This window comes from Anoplopoma fimbria, chromosome 3 (genome assembly GCF_027596085.1).
Source record: "Anoplopoma fimbria isolate UVic2021 breed Golden Eagle Sablefish chromosome 3, Afim_UVic_2022, whole genome shotgun sequence".
NCBI classification, from domain to species: domain Eukaryota; kingdom Metazoa; phylum Chordata; class Actinopteri; order Perciformes; family Anoplopomatidae; genus Anoplopoma; species Anoplopoma fimbria.
Genome location: NC_072451.1, coordinates 18836513 through 18851782, shown reverse-complemented (window position 1 = coordinate 18851782; position 15270 = coordinate 18836513). Strand labels below are relative to the sequence as shown.

The 15270-nt window shown below is 41.1% G+C and overlaps 2 protein-coding genes across 2 annotated transcripts; one reads left to right on the top strand and one right to left on the bottom strand.

The window, feature by feature from the left end:
* Nucleotides 1-529: 529 nt before the first annotated feature.
* lrrc42 (leucine rich repeat containing 42) lies at nucleotides 530-2903 on the top strand. The gene is made up of 7 exons (XM_054596464.1): nucleotides 530-1322; nucleotides 1409-1540; nucleotides 1615-1736; nucleotides 1854-1939; nucleotides 2023-2136; nucleotides 2264-2348; nucleotides 2453-2903. Exons 1-7 carry the CDS (start codon nucleotides 934-936, stop codon nucleotides 2746-2748), a joined length of 1224 nt encoding a protein of 407 aa, XP_054452439.1. The 5' UTR covers nucleotides 530-933; the 3' UTR covers nucleotides 2749-2903.
* Nucleotides 2904-4445: 1542 nt separating this feature from the next.
* On the bottom strand, nucleotides 4446-15246 carry LOC129089196 (microtubule organization protein AKNA-like). The gene is made up of 22 exons (XM_054596581.1): nucleotides 15172-15246; nucleotides 14137-14358; nucleotides 12266-13467; nucleotides 12062-12136; nucleotides 11858-11969; nucleotides 11239-11387; nucleotides 11100-11159; nucleotides 10814-10947; nucleotides 10520-10712; nucleotides 9014-9195; nucleotides 8552-8710; nucleotides 8028-8187; nucleotides 7781-7875; nucleotides 7444-7649; nucleotides 7232-7346; nucleotides 6518-6700; nucleotides 6141-6247; nucleotides 5866-6009; nucleotides 5653-5745; nucleotides 5210-5324; nucleotides 4926-5094; nucleotides 4446-4786 (listed from the first exon to the last, which is right to left on the bottom strand). Exons 2-22 carry the CDS (start codon nucleotides 14339-14341, stop codon nucleotides 4589-4591), a joined length of 4056 nt encoding a protein of 1351 aa, XP_054452556.1. The 5' UTR covers nucleotides 14342-14358; nucleotides 15172-15246; the 3' UTR covers nucleotides 4446-4588.
* Nucleotides 15247-15270: the final 24 nt, after the last annotated feature.

Genomic DNA, 15270 nt, shown 5'->3' with positions numbered 1-15270 from the left:
TGATGCACCACAAAGCTGTCAGAAACATGAGCAGGAAAGAAGGCATCTAATTGGAAACCTCAGCAAGATAAAAGTGCAATTCTTAACAATCGATATTCTGCAAAAAAGAACTCAAGAAGTAAGTGTTATGAAACACTATTTCAGTATCTTAGACTAACAAATGTTATGGAGAAAATATGGTGTATATATATATATATATACAGTACCAGTCAAAAGTTTGGACACACCTTCTTATTCAACTACTTTGGAAAATCTAAAATCTAAAACATATTCTGGTTTGTTGAGCATTTGTTTGTTTACCACATAATTCCATATGTGTTCCTTCATAGTTTGGATGTCTTCAATATTAATCTACAATGTAGAAAAAAATAAGAATAAAGAAAAACCATTGAACGAGAAGGTGTGTCCAAACTTTTGACTGGTACTGTATATATATATACACATTATTTTTTTTATTTTTTATTTTTTTTTATTAAATAGTTTAAGTCATAGACATCCTGATCCACACTCCTTACCAATTGGTGGCGGTAATGCGCCAGTTCGTTGTTTGCCTACCGCCAATAAACCCAAAGAAGAAGAAAGCAGCAGCAGCAGCAGAAGAAGAAGAAGAAGAAGAAGAAGTAAACGGAGATGTTATGACTCTCATGGAGACGGCTCTGGCTACAACAAGGAAAACTTTTAAAAACGCACAAGTGGTTAAAACGTTTGCGTTATAGGCGAATTAATATGAGACACGATAGCAGCCAATAAAATAAAAATAATTAAGAGTCCTTTTTGTTTTGGCTTCATCTCAGTCAACAACCATGGAGTAGGTAACTAGCGAGCTAACGTCACCTGGAGTTTGTTTTAACGCTTCAGCTGTGTCTCCGTCTAAACGTGCATGACGTAAGAGCTGTGTCTCTCTCACAGGGAAAGAAAAAGTGCAACCTTAATATGGAAAATAGCGCCATTTATGTCCGAGAAAGAGGCAGCCTGCGTCGTATCAGCGACATAGTCCTGGCACAGCCGAAGCCGGTGTCCTCATGCAGGAGGACAGATCCGTTTGCACTCCGGAAAGAGCATTTCATATTCACCTACAACGCAGAGGGGAGTCTCAGATACACCACGAAGTCTCTCTTTGACATCACTCTGACATTCGTCGCCAACAACATCCACCACGTGGACTCTCTGGTGGGCTTCCCTGAGCAGATAGGAGACAGGCTTTTTGCAGCAGCAGAGGAGAATCGTGTGTTTTTAAACGCAGACGTCTCTACTAAAGCCCTGCAGTTATTCAGTGATGCATACGGGGGGATGGTGCTCGGATCACTTTGTCTGAGAAATAGGTACGTTGTAGTTGCCAACATATGTTAGTTTACTTGCCAGAGGCAGCAATAGCATCTCCTGTCTCTTTCATTTTTTTTTGTTGCAGATTTCCACTCTTGCATGAGAGGATGGATGAAATAAAAACATTCCACAGTTTGAAGTCTTTAGATCTGTTCGGCTGCAGACTTGGTGATGATCATGAGATATTCCAGCATCTTTCGTCCAGCTCGTTGGCAAGGTAATAACTGATTTGTTTTGTCCCACTGACATTTAAGAGCCAATTCCACTAACACATCTGCCTCTTTTCTTCAGCAACCTAGTTCAGCTTTTCATTGGCGGTAACAGTCTGTCAGATGTCGGCCTACAAAGATTGACCTCACCTATCCGGATGCTGAGGAAGGGACTGGACCGTCTTCAGTTACTTGATGTTTCCTGTTAGTAACCAAAATATTATCTGCTGTCATATTTTATTGGCAGCCCAAGTACCACCACCTCCAGATTAAATAATTTAATCATTAAGATGTTGATCAATTATTCTGTTTCTTGTACAGATAACCCTATCTCAGTAGGGGCTCTACGATACCTCACATGCCTGCCCAAACTTGAAAATCTTGATGCATCTGGGACCAGTTTGAAGGTACGGGGTGGACGTTTGTGTGTAACTCTTGGCTGCAGCTTATTATTGTGATGCTGACATCTAAATGCATTTCATATCTCCAGCTTGGCACTGGATTGAAGACAACCATATGGGACCTGTTGGGGCTCATTTATTCTGAGAAACCACTGAACACCTTTGATCACTCACGATGTAAAACAGAAGGTTGGGCCGAGCAGGTAAATGTTCTCAGATGTTGATAATAGCAGACATATGTTTCAGTAATGTAACCAATGCAATTTCATTTAGGCTAAATGTTGCAGATGTAGTGCTGTTTGATAAATAAATGCATTGTTTCATTTCCAGGTTGTAAACCAGTGGGAAACAAATAACTCACAAATGCCAAAGCAGAAGAAAATTGATGAATCCAGAACATCAGCGCTACGCTTTTGTAAGATACTTTTTCATTGCATTTACATTGTAATATGCTATTTATAAAAGTTAAGATTATGACACATAACCGAAGATATTCTTAAAAGTGTTTTTCTTCTCTAGTTGGCAGGCAGAAGTTTGTCAGAGACGTACTGAATGCAGCCCCTTTGGTATGTGAGAGCGAGGAGGAGGCCCAGACAGAGAGACTGCATTTCTTCAGACCCGCAGCAAACGACCACATACCAGAGAAACAGAACCCCTCCACAAGAATTGATCAAGGGAAGCCTTCCTGGCACAATATGAAAAAAAGGCAGCGTCAGACAGGAAAGCGTGACAGCTCACATCAAAGTCCTCCAACTAAACGTTTGTCCTCCACAGCTCTTTCTGCAGAGGACATTGACTTGTTGAACAGCTATTGAGGTATGCGACCGTGCAGCATGCCACAAAGAGGGAGCAATATCGGTTAACCGGCAACATTTAGGTTGTTGTTTTCCCAGATGAGTCTCGCTAGTTAACTGTAAACACCTTCTCTTGGATACAGGTGGTGTATATTTTTCATAAATAAAGTTTAGTATTATTTATATGTCCACTTCCTTGCCTGACATTTTGTTGTTTGGAGACACAATCTAGCTGATTTTTAGTTGAGAATTTGTTTGGGAAAATGCAGAACTGAAGCTCAAGGCCAAGAGATATGGTTAAGACCTTATTCAGTATCAACCACTTTTTGACTTAAAAAAAGGGGCAGTCTTTTCAGCTGGTTATGAGAAGAGATTCAGCTGTCTCAGCAGAATCCAGACAAGTTGAAAGTCACTTCTGAGAGGGGATATGATGGTCAAGTTTATGTTGGTCTAACTTGAGGGACCCAAAATCCAAGAATTTTAAATCGAAGGAGCCGACAGATGTGTGGTGGATTTTTGTGTTTATGATCTACTTACAGTCCTTTGCAAACTGATATGAGGTGCAATGACCTGCAGAAAGGTGCACAGGTTTCACAAAAGCCAATTTTTACATAAATAGTGCTGCTAATAATTTGTAATAAGTATTACTATCATTATACTGCACAGTATGTTGTTCTTTCAACTAAAATGGACATTTAAGATTAGGTTCTTATGTAATAGCATTAATCTATAACTGTGTAAACTAAACATTTTATGACTCATTCAACAAGAGTCAGTGAAATGCTTAGCTGCAGGCTGGGATCCTGTGCTGCCTCTGATTCTTTATTTGTGTCTGAATGTGAGAGGTGAACTTCACTGGTTGAAGAGTCATGCCCTGTTGATGGCCTACCGGTTCTTTAACACTGAGAGCTGTATGAAGGAATGTTGTTAAGACACATCTTCTTCTCTGATACCCCTCTTAGAACAACAGAGAAACTCGATACCCCACAAACAAAAACTGAACACAGCCTGGCACCAGCAGTCTGTGACGGCAACAAAGCGCAGCAACAGAAACTCAGTAAGGAGACACTGTGTCGCTAGCACCCACAGGCCAGCAGGGAGGCGCATCAGAGGCGTCAGATGAGCATATTAGCTAAAAGGACAAAAGTTGATACTCATTGCAAATAAAGGCAGAGAGGGATTTTCCTGAAATGTAATATTACAAATCTGACCTACTTTTAATATGATTTAACTTTATCTATTCACTTGGCTGCTTGTGTGTTTTGGATAGCTAATAGTTTGGGAGCAGGTGGAAAGCAAAAAGGTTTGGTGACACAAGTGTACTGACAAAGATAAAGTTTATGTTTATTGCTTCATCTGCTGAGTGACTGCTTGTACTGGGACTGATGTTACCCACTAAGTAGAGGTAACTACTGGATCATATTGTTCCTACTATCAAAAATACTGTGTCAAATTATAATTTTGACCCATAATAGTGGATATAACGTATTCATTTGGTTACAGTGAGAATAAAATAGGGATGATGGATGATTTTTTTGAAAGAATAAAGTGTCCTAAAGGCATCAAATAAAAATATAAAGACACTCAAAATAAACAAAATCCTGTCCATCAACCAAAACTTGGACAGCATTTTGTTTATTTTATTATTCTTAACAATAAGATTAAATAAAACATTTTAACATACAGGTTATACAATCCTCATTTTATTCTTGCAGTTTGATTTCAGATTTTTCTATGTATAAATACTCAAACATTCAACCATGTAAAAAGCAATAACTTTACATTCACAAATCCTCAACTTATCATTCAACAAAGACATACTCTACAAAGGCATCAGGTATCACAGTGACTGGATCGATGATTACAGAGTAAACTGATCCGTAGTCTGCTTGTTATAATGGTGTTTCCTGCCCCCTTGTGGCTGCATGCTGTGCAGTTTCCTGTGGAGATGAGCCTCAGCCAGGTCTGCTGACAGTCTCTTGGCCATTTGGTCGGTGGTCCTTTTCATGCTACGGGCCACTTCAATGGCCTGGTCCAGAGTCCTGTTCATTTCTACCTCCTAGAAAAAACAGTTAGCAGACTTTCCAATGAGCTAACCATGAAAAACACAGAAAAGACAAATGTCTTGTATACAGGGAGGATCTTAAAAATGTTTGAATAGTCAGCAGACATGCATGTGAAGAGATTAGACATCTTGCCTTGGTCCCTCTGCGTCTGCAGGTCCTGCTGCCAGTCTTAAAGGGCACTGATGCTGGAGACGGTGTCCGCTGGAAGTACACATTACTGGGCAGGAGTGCCGTATCTGACTGGGTGGAGCGCTTTCTGTGATGGGACGTGGAATGCAGAGGCGGCTCCCTCACTTTATAGCTATATTTTAGGACGGATAGATATTCCATTTTAACAAAACTATACAATCTTAAAACATTATGTGGAAACTATTCATCTTATTTCAGAAAGCGGTGTGTTTGTGGCACATGTTTACCTTGCAGGCAGGCTGCTGGAGGAGCCGTAGCTGACCTGGAGAAGGGGCTTCTGGAGAGACGGAGAGGAGAAAAGAGACCACCTCTCTTTGGAGTAAAAACTCTCCGTGACGGCTGCTGAACTCGGAAACATGAGAAGCACTACAGTGTGTACCAACACAAAACTGCACATATTTATAGCCCTGAATTTTGTTTTGACGTCACAAGGAAGGACATATATGATGATGGTGATGGCGGTGATTCTGATGACAATGTTTAGTCTCTGCTCTGTTTCAAAACAGTTACTCTCGTACTTTTCTACTCTGTGCTCTGAAACTAATAAGTCTATTATGGAAAATTAAAGTTGAAATATGTCATATGTTAATTTGACAACAGACTTTGTTTTATCAAACATAATGACATCACAATGTTGACGTGATAAACATTAGATAATAAAATCACTTACTTTGTGGTCTCTGCTTAGCATAGTTAGTCTTCCCTCCTTTTAAAATGGAGCTGGTCAGACCAGATGTTTTCACTGAGCCATTTCCCTCTGACCCTGAAGGAGCATAACACACAGTATTGGATATAACATACCTGTGTAAATGAGATACATTATAAGAAATTCTGAAACAAATGGGGTATATACTGAACTGTGAAAACCAGCTGAGACTCTGACCTCTGTCGGACTGCAGCTCCTCATGAAGTTTATATCGAAACTCAGGTGCAGAGCGCACACTGCCTCTGCCTCTCCTGCTCTCTACAGGTGAACTGTGGAATTGCATCATGATCTCAGAGCCAGATGTGTCACCACTGTCTGTACCTGGAGAGCGGATGATCAAAACCATAGTAGACGATGGAAGAAATATACGCACACAAACACACATGTACAGATGTTGAGACACACTTTGAGACATGGAGTGTATTGCTGTAATTTGTGTTTTGTTGTGGTACCTTTGCTCTTGCTGGGGTCCATGTCTGAAGAGATCCAATCCTCTATCCTCACCTGACTGGAACTGAGATTGCTCACATTCTGTGTGCTACTCGATGGCTTCCGCACACTAGACGTTAGAATAAAATGGTCACAATAATAACTAAATAATGTATAATGAATAAATGGTAAGAACATGACAGGACTTCCTTGCACTTTCATCTGATATTCAGCAACTGTATATCTTCTGGTGGCTTTTTACTGTATGTATGGTTGTCTGGTTTTTATCCAACAATTAATAAAAGTAGATATCAACTAAATGTTGCATCAATACACCCCAACAATGGCCATTATCCATCTGTTTCTCCACTAATACAGGCCTGCAGAATCAGCTCCCCACCTGTTGCAGGCTGGTCTGTGGTGGGTCCGCGGTCTGTTTTTAGACTTGCGCTCCTGACGATCCTGTCTGTATTTGGAGGTAAGATAGTCCATCTTCTGCGCCAGGTGAGGCAGCTGGACCAAGCTCTCCTCCAGGTCCTTCTTCAGCCGGACTACCTCTGACTGCAAGGCCAAGATAGCCTCGCTAAACACACACATATATACAGATGTTCACTGTGTAAACAGGCAGTGTCTGTAAGCAAGTGTGGCTTCTCCTGAGCTAATCATCTAATCAACTGCTACAGCATAACAACCCTGACTTTCCTCACAGTCTTGGCCAGATCTTTGCGTCTACTACTGTGGTAGCCATATTCTCAAGCCTTAGAAGAGTTTTTTGAAATTCTGTGTATTTGTTTCTGAGTTTAAACTCTGTTTCCCTGTACTCAGATGAATCTCTGCCTGTCAGCGATCTGTTCTGGATTCTCCCCCTGCCTGCTCACTCTCTTCACGTCAGTCAAGCCACTGGATCAGCCTCAAGAACACTCACCCTCTTCCTAGCCCATCTGCCGTTATCTCCATCCTGAAAACCAAGTTTGCAATAAACCTTTTAACCTGCTTTCAGAGTCTGTGTGCTGCGTTTTGGGTTCACTCAATATTGAACATAACATAAAGTTCTAGTTTTCAGCAGTTGCAGCGGTCAACCACCAACACTAGCAGCTCCTCGCCATATACCTACCTATTACATGAGCAGGAGTACAGTGGGCTGCCTCTCTCGTCTGTATCCATGGTAGTGCTGAGTACGGGTTCAGATACGTGGTGATGGAGCTGGGAGGTCAGGCTGCGTTCAGCTCCTGTGTGGTCAGTGGTTTAAAAGTCTTCATTATTGCAGGAATGACCAGCTAAAAAGAGATAGAAAGAGAACTTCTTTCTGCAGGCAGATTTGCTCACCCTGCAGCCTGACTGAAGGTTCCTTAGTGGTGCTCTCCACCCACCGCTCCAACGATGCTGCTGCACCACAGGACTGTGTTTGGACAGATGGGTAGGGACTGGCCCTCCGCTGGCTAGTGAGTGAGGCTGAATGGATGGCTGTCTGCAGGTTGGAGCAGGAGCCTTCGCTGTCTGAGCTACTTAAACCATCATTCTGGGACGGCACACTGTAGATGGGAGGATCAAACTTGAGTTATTAACAAATTTATATGTAGATTGAAACTGTGCATCAACAGGAGCTCATTTTATGAAATACTTCAAAAAGTATTTTATTGTTGCTGTGTATATAGCTTTGTACCTTTCTGTGAGCAGATTTGGTTGAAACAGTCCAGATCCTGATTGATTCAAGTAGGAGCTCCCAAATCCACTGTCTGTCTCTGGACTCACAATCCTCTGTAATCCAGAAGACCCCAAAAACAGTTTTAAAAAAAAAGGGCAGACTATGCATCCTCTACAACACTGTAACTTAAACACCATCCCAGAAATTCTGTTACACACAAACATTAGATGAAAATTGTCAAACAAACCAACTATCTGTGACTGACCTGTGATACAGATGAGGTGTTGAGAGGAGGCTCTAAGAGAATGTGGCTGTCTGAGTCTCTGGCTGATTCAGCTGAAGACGAGACCTCCACAGCCAGACTCACACAATCACCCAGATCACATTCACCCACTGGGTTCAGGACACTACTGGTGCTGTTTCGACTGCAGCAAAGACAACAAGTGAGATATTTAGGTATTAAGAGTCTGTGGAGTGGAGTTGAGGGGAGTTTGGAAAGAATGATGCTTTAGGGAAGTAGTACTTAAACAGTATGACATGGAAAGAATTGCATGTTAAGCTAACTATTCTTGGGAGAGTGCTGTAGATGTTCCCCATTTCTAGATAAACAATACAACAACACATACAGTACAGTACGCAAAAGTAGCTTATTTACTCAGTGACAGAATTACAAGACGGATACTTCAATGAGTAATACATTATTTAAGAACAGACCAGTATAGACAAACCACAACAGAGAGTCATGGCTCTTTTATATGGTAAATTAGACTTTAATAACACATCACTGACCTGTCACGTGTCGACTCGCTCTGTGTTGGGGATGAGCTGCTTCCACTCAAGTATGCTAAGAAGTTGCTGTGATCTACCACCTCTGACGTGACAGAGCTCCTCTCATCTTCAGCTTCCCCACTCTGGATTTCCAGTCCTTCCAGAGAGCCCAGTGAGCTCCTGAAGCAGGACAGAGAAGAAAACCTGCACAGTCACACAGAGACACACGGTGGAACATAACACCATCACCGTACCTGAAACCCTATCTGCCCATGGTAAGGTTGAGAGCGTGCCCATTATTTGAGCACAAACACACATGCAAGCACCACTCAGAACATCAATAGGTAGACACAATAGTGACAGTGAAAGATGCAGTGGTGTATCATTTCATTGTATCTTATTAAAATAACACATGTACTTGTTTGACCACATCATTCACACTATTATAATGTTGTTGGGCTTTAAAGTATTTTTAACAAGTACCTTGAATGGCAGTGGCTGTTTCCAGTATTTTTCAGCAAAGAGACAGTTGTTATGAGTTCACTGCTTTGCTGGAAACCTTCATCTCCATGGACTTCACTGGCCTCCTTGACTTCTTCCTCTTTTTTTTCTTCTTTCTGTGTCTCCATTTTATAACCCACAGTGGAAAAACCTGCACTTGGCCCCTGAAACTTGAGACCCATTCAGATAATTTGCGATTAGTGTAATGTTACACAGACACACACTCAGCATTTCTTCCTGTAGAGAATTTATCACAATTAAATGTGCAGGGTGTGGATGCTACAAAGCAGGCTGCAGACAGGCTGGAATATGTACAGCTAGAAAAGGACTGGATGTTGTAAAGCTGAGCCTATGCCGAATTGCTGGCTTTAAAAGTTAAATAATACCAATAAAGTATGAGTGATGTGGAATATTTCAAGGTTTGTTGAAAAGCTGACACTACACTGAATTTCTGGATAAAATGTGTAAAAAGAGGGGGAAGTAAGAGGAATAGTTTGAAAATTCTTATTGGTTCAAATCTGTATAAGTAAAAAAATACCATTAATGTATTAAAGATGTGGACTATTTTAATTTATTTGGAAAGCTGACAATACACTTCATTGCTTACTGTTATCTATATGAAGAAGGTGAGGTAGTGGGACTAGTTGGTAAAGTGGGAATGGGTTTAATTCTTATGAATTTCATTGAAAATTTGATTAATAGTGGTAGTAGTCAATAATATTATTCCCTGTTAAGTTACAGTTACCTCCTGGGGCTTTAAATTTGAAAAAACTAGTTGAATTCCTTGTTTCCTGTTAACATACAGTGAGAGTTGGGGGGTTTATTTTGAAAAACAAGCCTCATCCTAAGCTTCCTGTTAAGATACAATTCCTCGATGGGGCTCTTATTTTGAAGGTTGCCCTGGTGATGGTAACTGCTAAGTGACTCCTCAGTCAGAGGTAATTGCATAGAGTTTAAGCTGAGGTGCGCTTTTCATTCCCCTGCTTCCCAGACAAAAATAACTCCCATCCTTTAAATATTGTATGTGTGGATTAAAGACCCCCTGATGAACACATAGTGTTAGATGTGTGTGTGAAGTGTAAAAAATGCGAGCTAGGAGCAGGTTAGAAAACTGACCGTTTTTTGTTGTCAGTTAACATGAGTGCCTATGTTGCAGTTGGTTCGAGCTCTTGTCACTTTTAGGGTACTGTAGCCAAATATGTAAATCTGTTTGCTTTCACAGCAACATTGTATGAAAGAGCAAACATTTTGCTACATTTTGACGTGACATTTTGTTCGAAGAGTAAAAACACTGTGGTAAAGAGAGCAGGTTAAAGATAATGTTTTGAAGCTTGCCTCCACTCTTACTGTTGGCTGCCCCACTCAAGCTCTGAACATTCCATGTAAAAAGGCGGAATAAGAAAAAGATTTAAAAAGAACATAGGTTGTGCATGTTTACAGTGTGAACAACCTATGATGAGGCATTAGGTGTGTCTGTGAGTTAGTTACCTCATGCAGGGAGGATGGAGGTGAGGGTGTGGGCATGCAGAGAGGACTGGGCCTCATTTGCAGCATCTCTTTCATGGGTGTGGGAGTGGAGGATGAATGGGGTGGAGAAATCTGCTCACACAAATTTTTGTCTATCATCTCCTTTATGTCCTCAAGGTGCATCCCTATCCTGAATATGTCTCCCTCCACCAGCCTGCACACGTTTTAATACACAAAACACATCACACCCAAGAATGAATACATTAACATCACACTGACACATTCACTCTGGTGAAATGGCGGGGTCTCTTTAACCTGTTTGGGTCAAATATGCCCGTCTTCCTGGACAGGCCCATGTAGCTTTGCATCTCCAGAGCTCTGTGCTGTTCCTTCTTACTGATGTACTCTCTTTCCAGTTGGTCCTGAGCCTCCATAATGCTCCTCAACATCTGACAATGGACATATTTTAAATTTATGGACATGCAGAAAGAAAAAAGAAATAATTTTAATGCACCTTGAAAAAACTAAATTGTGATGTCCTATATTTTGATATTCAGTGCATCTCATAAAGAACTACAAATAGGAAGTAAACAATACTTACCATTTGCTGTTCTTCTGTGCTCACTGACATGATGCTCACATTTAATTTAAATTCTTCCACCTGAATAAGAGAAGGTTCATACATGTTTTTGTGCATTTAATGGTAGCCTAGTAATATCCCTGCACATCTTCAAACTTACCTTCTGCATGAACTGGCTGATGATGTCTACCAGCTCTGCGGTCATTCTTTCACCATCACTGGGACCCTCCTCAGGCCTGCTGGAGGAAGTTGTGTTCATCACCTGATTGTTGCTCTGGGGGGTTGTTTGTTGTTTCTCGCCAAAGTTTTCTGAAAACAAAGCAAGACTGGAGTAAAATAAACCGATCACAGGCCATCAAATTATTAGAAATATGTCTGTGATGATGAGTCTTTGATGAACTTCTACATTTACATTTCATCTAACATATTGGTAAAGATAAAGGAAATAAAGAACTCTCTTCCTCATCATTGCCCTTGAAGAAAGTAAGCTAATATTGTGTACTTTTAGCTAGAATTTGTTATTTTGGAAATTATTTAAAATGACACATGATGCATACAGTTACTGATGATACTGTGATTTAAATATGACGTAGAAATCAAAAGTGAAATATTTTTGGGTGGTTTGGTTGTCTAAGAAAAGATGTCTGTCTAACTACAATAGTTGTCATCTGACCCCATTTGTCTCTATGGAAACCAGTTGCACTTCCCTGCATAATTTGCAGGTAGCGAAGCAAAGAGTTGACCTGTCATAATATCAGATGTCAGACACAGAGACGTACCTGATGGTGGAAGGTGAGAAGCAACGGATCCAAGATGGCTTCCCTCAACTAAGTTACTCTGATGATCATCTTCACACTCTAAATAAAGCATCAGCTCTGCGGAGGGTTGAGCCTGTGAAAGGAGATCCATAAACTTGTAACTTGCATTGAATATGACTCTGAAATTACTCTGAGACTCAGAGATTAAGTTAACTCTTTACTTACTTTGGTTCCTATTCTCATTTGATCTATAAGGTTCTCTGCCTCAGCATATTTGGTTAGTAATTTATCATATTCAGCCTAAGGAAGACAACAAATGTTATCTACAATGCGCAGCATTCATATATGTTATTGTTTGGGGACATACAAGCAAAGGAAACCAAAAGCTGTAGGTACAGGTGCACTGTAAAGCCTGTAATTATTTTCTACCTGCAGGTGATGCACCAGTGCTGGAGCAGACTGTTTGTCCTCGTCTTTAAAGACACAGGGCTTCACTGAAGGCTGGACCGAGTCCTCCAAGACTCTGTTGATCACCTCTAATATCCCTGGAGAGGACTGGGCTCTGTTCATGGTGCTGGGGCTTTGAGGAACAGGTCTGGCAGGTCCATCTGGTGTTTTGGGTATTTTTACCTTTGGGGCAACCTTGGAGAAGTCCGGGAGTGGGTAATGGACTTGGCCTTGACCATACTTCATCTCACTGAAGGACCTGGTGCGCACAAGTGGGGCTCTCTGAACTTGTTTATCCTCTTCGGCCTTTACCTGCTTCTCTACATCTACGGCACTTGTATCCCCACTGCCATGTTCTGAATGTAGACTTGCAGAGCTGGATGTAATGCTGTCAGAGGTGACAGTAGCAATTTCCCTTTCTGCTTCTACCTCTAAACTTGATTTTTTCTCTGATGCACTTTCCTCATCAGTTCTGTCAGAGCAGAAACTCTGATTAATCTCAGAATTACAAGCAGGTCTGTCCGAGTGGTTGCTTTTAATTGTTGTGCTGTTGTGTGTTGGAGCACAGCTGAAAACAGTGTCATCCACGCTCTCCAACAGGGACACCTCGGGCAGGGTCTCTGCCTCGATCAGTCTACGGGGCCACAGCAGCTCCTCCGTGGAGAAGTGTCGCAGCAACAACTGGTCAATATCTGAAGGACAAGGGCATGATGGGGCAGCCTCACTTGGCTTGGAAGCTTCAAAAAGGTTGTCCCGTTTGGTGTTGGCATCCTCTTGAGACAAAGTTGCTGGTTTCTCAGCATAACGCTCAGCAGAAACCAAGTGTTCAATAATATCATCTCTATCTATTGTATTACATTCAAGCCTGCCAGTAACATCAGGACTTGCATGAACCATTTCTCTTCCATCAGAGCTCATGTTGCCCTCAGAATTTGCTGTTTGGTTGAAGTATGGGCTTCCTAGGTCACAATCGAAAGGTAGGTCCTCCTGCTCCTCATCACTAGTATCTTGCCCTGGGTCCTCATGCTTTAAGGGCGGCTCATCTTGAATGGTGTTTGGTCTTTGGGCGGACAGATGCAATAAGCTGCTCTTGGTCTTGCTCTCTACCACCATCTTACTCTGACTGCTGATGACAACACTGGACTCTGACGAGGTAACATCCAAGGCTGACAGCTCTGCGCTCCCTGCCAATTAAATACCAAATTAGAGGGCAGCATAGAATCATGCAAAGGGGACATATCATGAAAAAAACCACACACATTTAGGTATCTCAAATGACTACCACCTGTCTATGGGTGAACTATATTTAAGCCAATCAGAGCAGAAATGGATTTTTCAGTTGGGGGTCTTAAAGAGACAGGCGCTAAAAGGGAGCTTTAAAGACAGAAGGTGAAAACAGGTATGAGAAAACTAATTTGTTTTTTGAACATTAAAGCATGTTAACATGTTGTATAAACCTGAAAATGAACATAAAATGTATCCTTTACACCCACCATTAACAATAGCAACTTATTTTACTCTGGGACTTTTCCAATATGTCATTACATTACAAGAATAAATGACAAGATTACAATAGATTTCCCTCAATACTGTTGTACCATATTACAGCGTGCTTCAAAGGAATTTCCACTGACCAATTTAATTTCATACCCAAGACTACAATCGCCATGATCTGTTATGAATCCGTGAGAAGAACTGTATCTTATTCTTAAATTCACACTGCCCATGTGTTATAACAGTCCGATAATTATTCAGACAGTGTTATGTATAGTTCGGGCAGATAAAATAAACCAGTTCAACATCCAACAAAAAACTCACTGGACAAAAATGATAACGGTGACTTCAGGACTTACCACTGAGATGGATGCTTGCCTCGGAGGTGGCAGATTCTGCCTGGGACAGACGTAAGGCCAAAGAACTCTCCAAATCACTGAGGTGGAGACTTTCATCCTCACTGAGGTCAACAAAGATGCTATGCTGAATGCATTTCTCCCAAAGCACAGTGGGCTTGTCCTCTACCTGAACATCCTCGTCTGATTCCTCTGCTTCTCCCTCCATGGATGCTTTGTCTTCACCTGTGGCAAGACAGGGGGTAAGAAAAGGAGGACGGAGCACCTGTTCATCACTTAGCAACGCAACGTGCAAGCTGACAACATTGGATCAAAACGTGTTACGCTGTCAATTATTAAACAATAAATGCATTGTGTGGTCAGAGGTTTGCATGACATAGGTGTGTAAGGTAATTGTGTGGATGATGTTATGTAGGGGTGAAAGTGTGAAAAAGTGGTGGAAAACCTTTACTTTAAGTTTAGCAATTACACAATGTAAATTGTTAATTGTAAGTAAAAGTCCTGCATTTTAAATCTTGGTATCTAAGTAAAAGGTCTACTTGGCTACATGGCCCCTGTCAAAGTTATACCAACAAAAAAACAACATTATTTTAACATTGTAGATGGTAGATGGAGTTATTAGTATTCTGTTGGGTAGTTCAACATGCAACATTATTAATAATCTGTTTGGTAATGCATCATATTTCATGAGCTGACATGCTTTGTATGCAAAATAAAAAATATGGAACCTATAGTTACAATTTATAGTGACTATAGCTGTCATATATATTCAATGAAGTAAAAAGTACATTACGAATTGTTTGTGGGGTAACCTATATGTTGAAAGTAGCAGAATATAGTAATCCTCAAGTAAGTAAAGTAAAAGTATCTCAAAACTGTATTAGAGTACAGTCGATGGTGAGAGTGGCATGCATTACTAGAAAGTAACATCGGCTGCTACTCTGCAGAGTCTGACTGTCAAAAAGGAAACTTCACGTGTCAGTGTGGGTATATTCTCCACGAGACCTTCAGTCTCTCATCGTGACGCTGTGAACTTACTCGAGCTTTGAACGGGTCCTTCTGCACTGCGACGTCAGTAGTAGGTTCATCCCTTCGACAGCCATTGCTCTCTCGATCCTGACATCATCTTGCATCTAG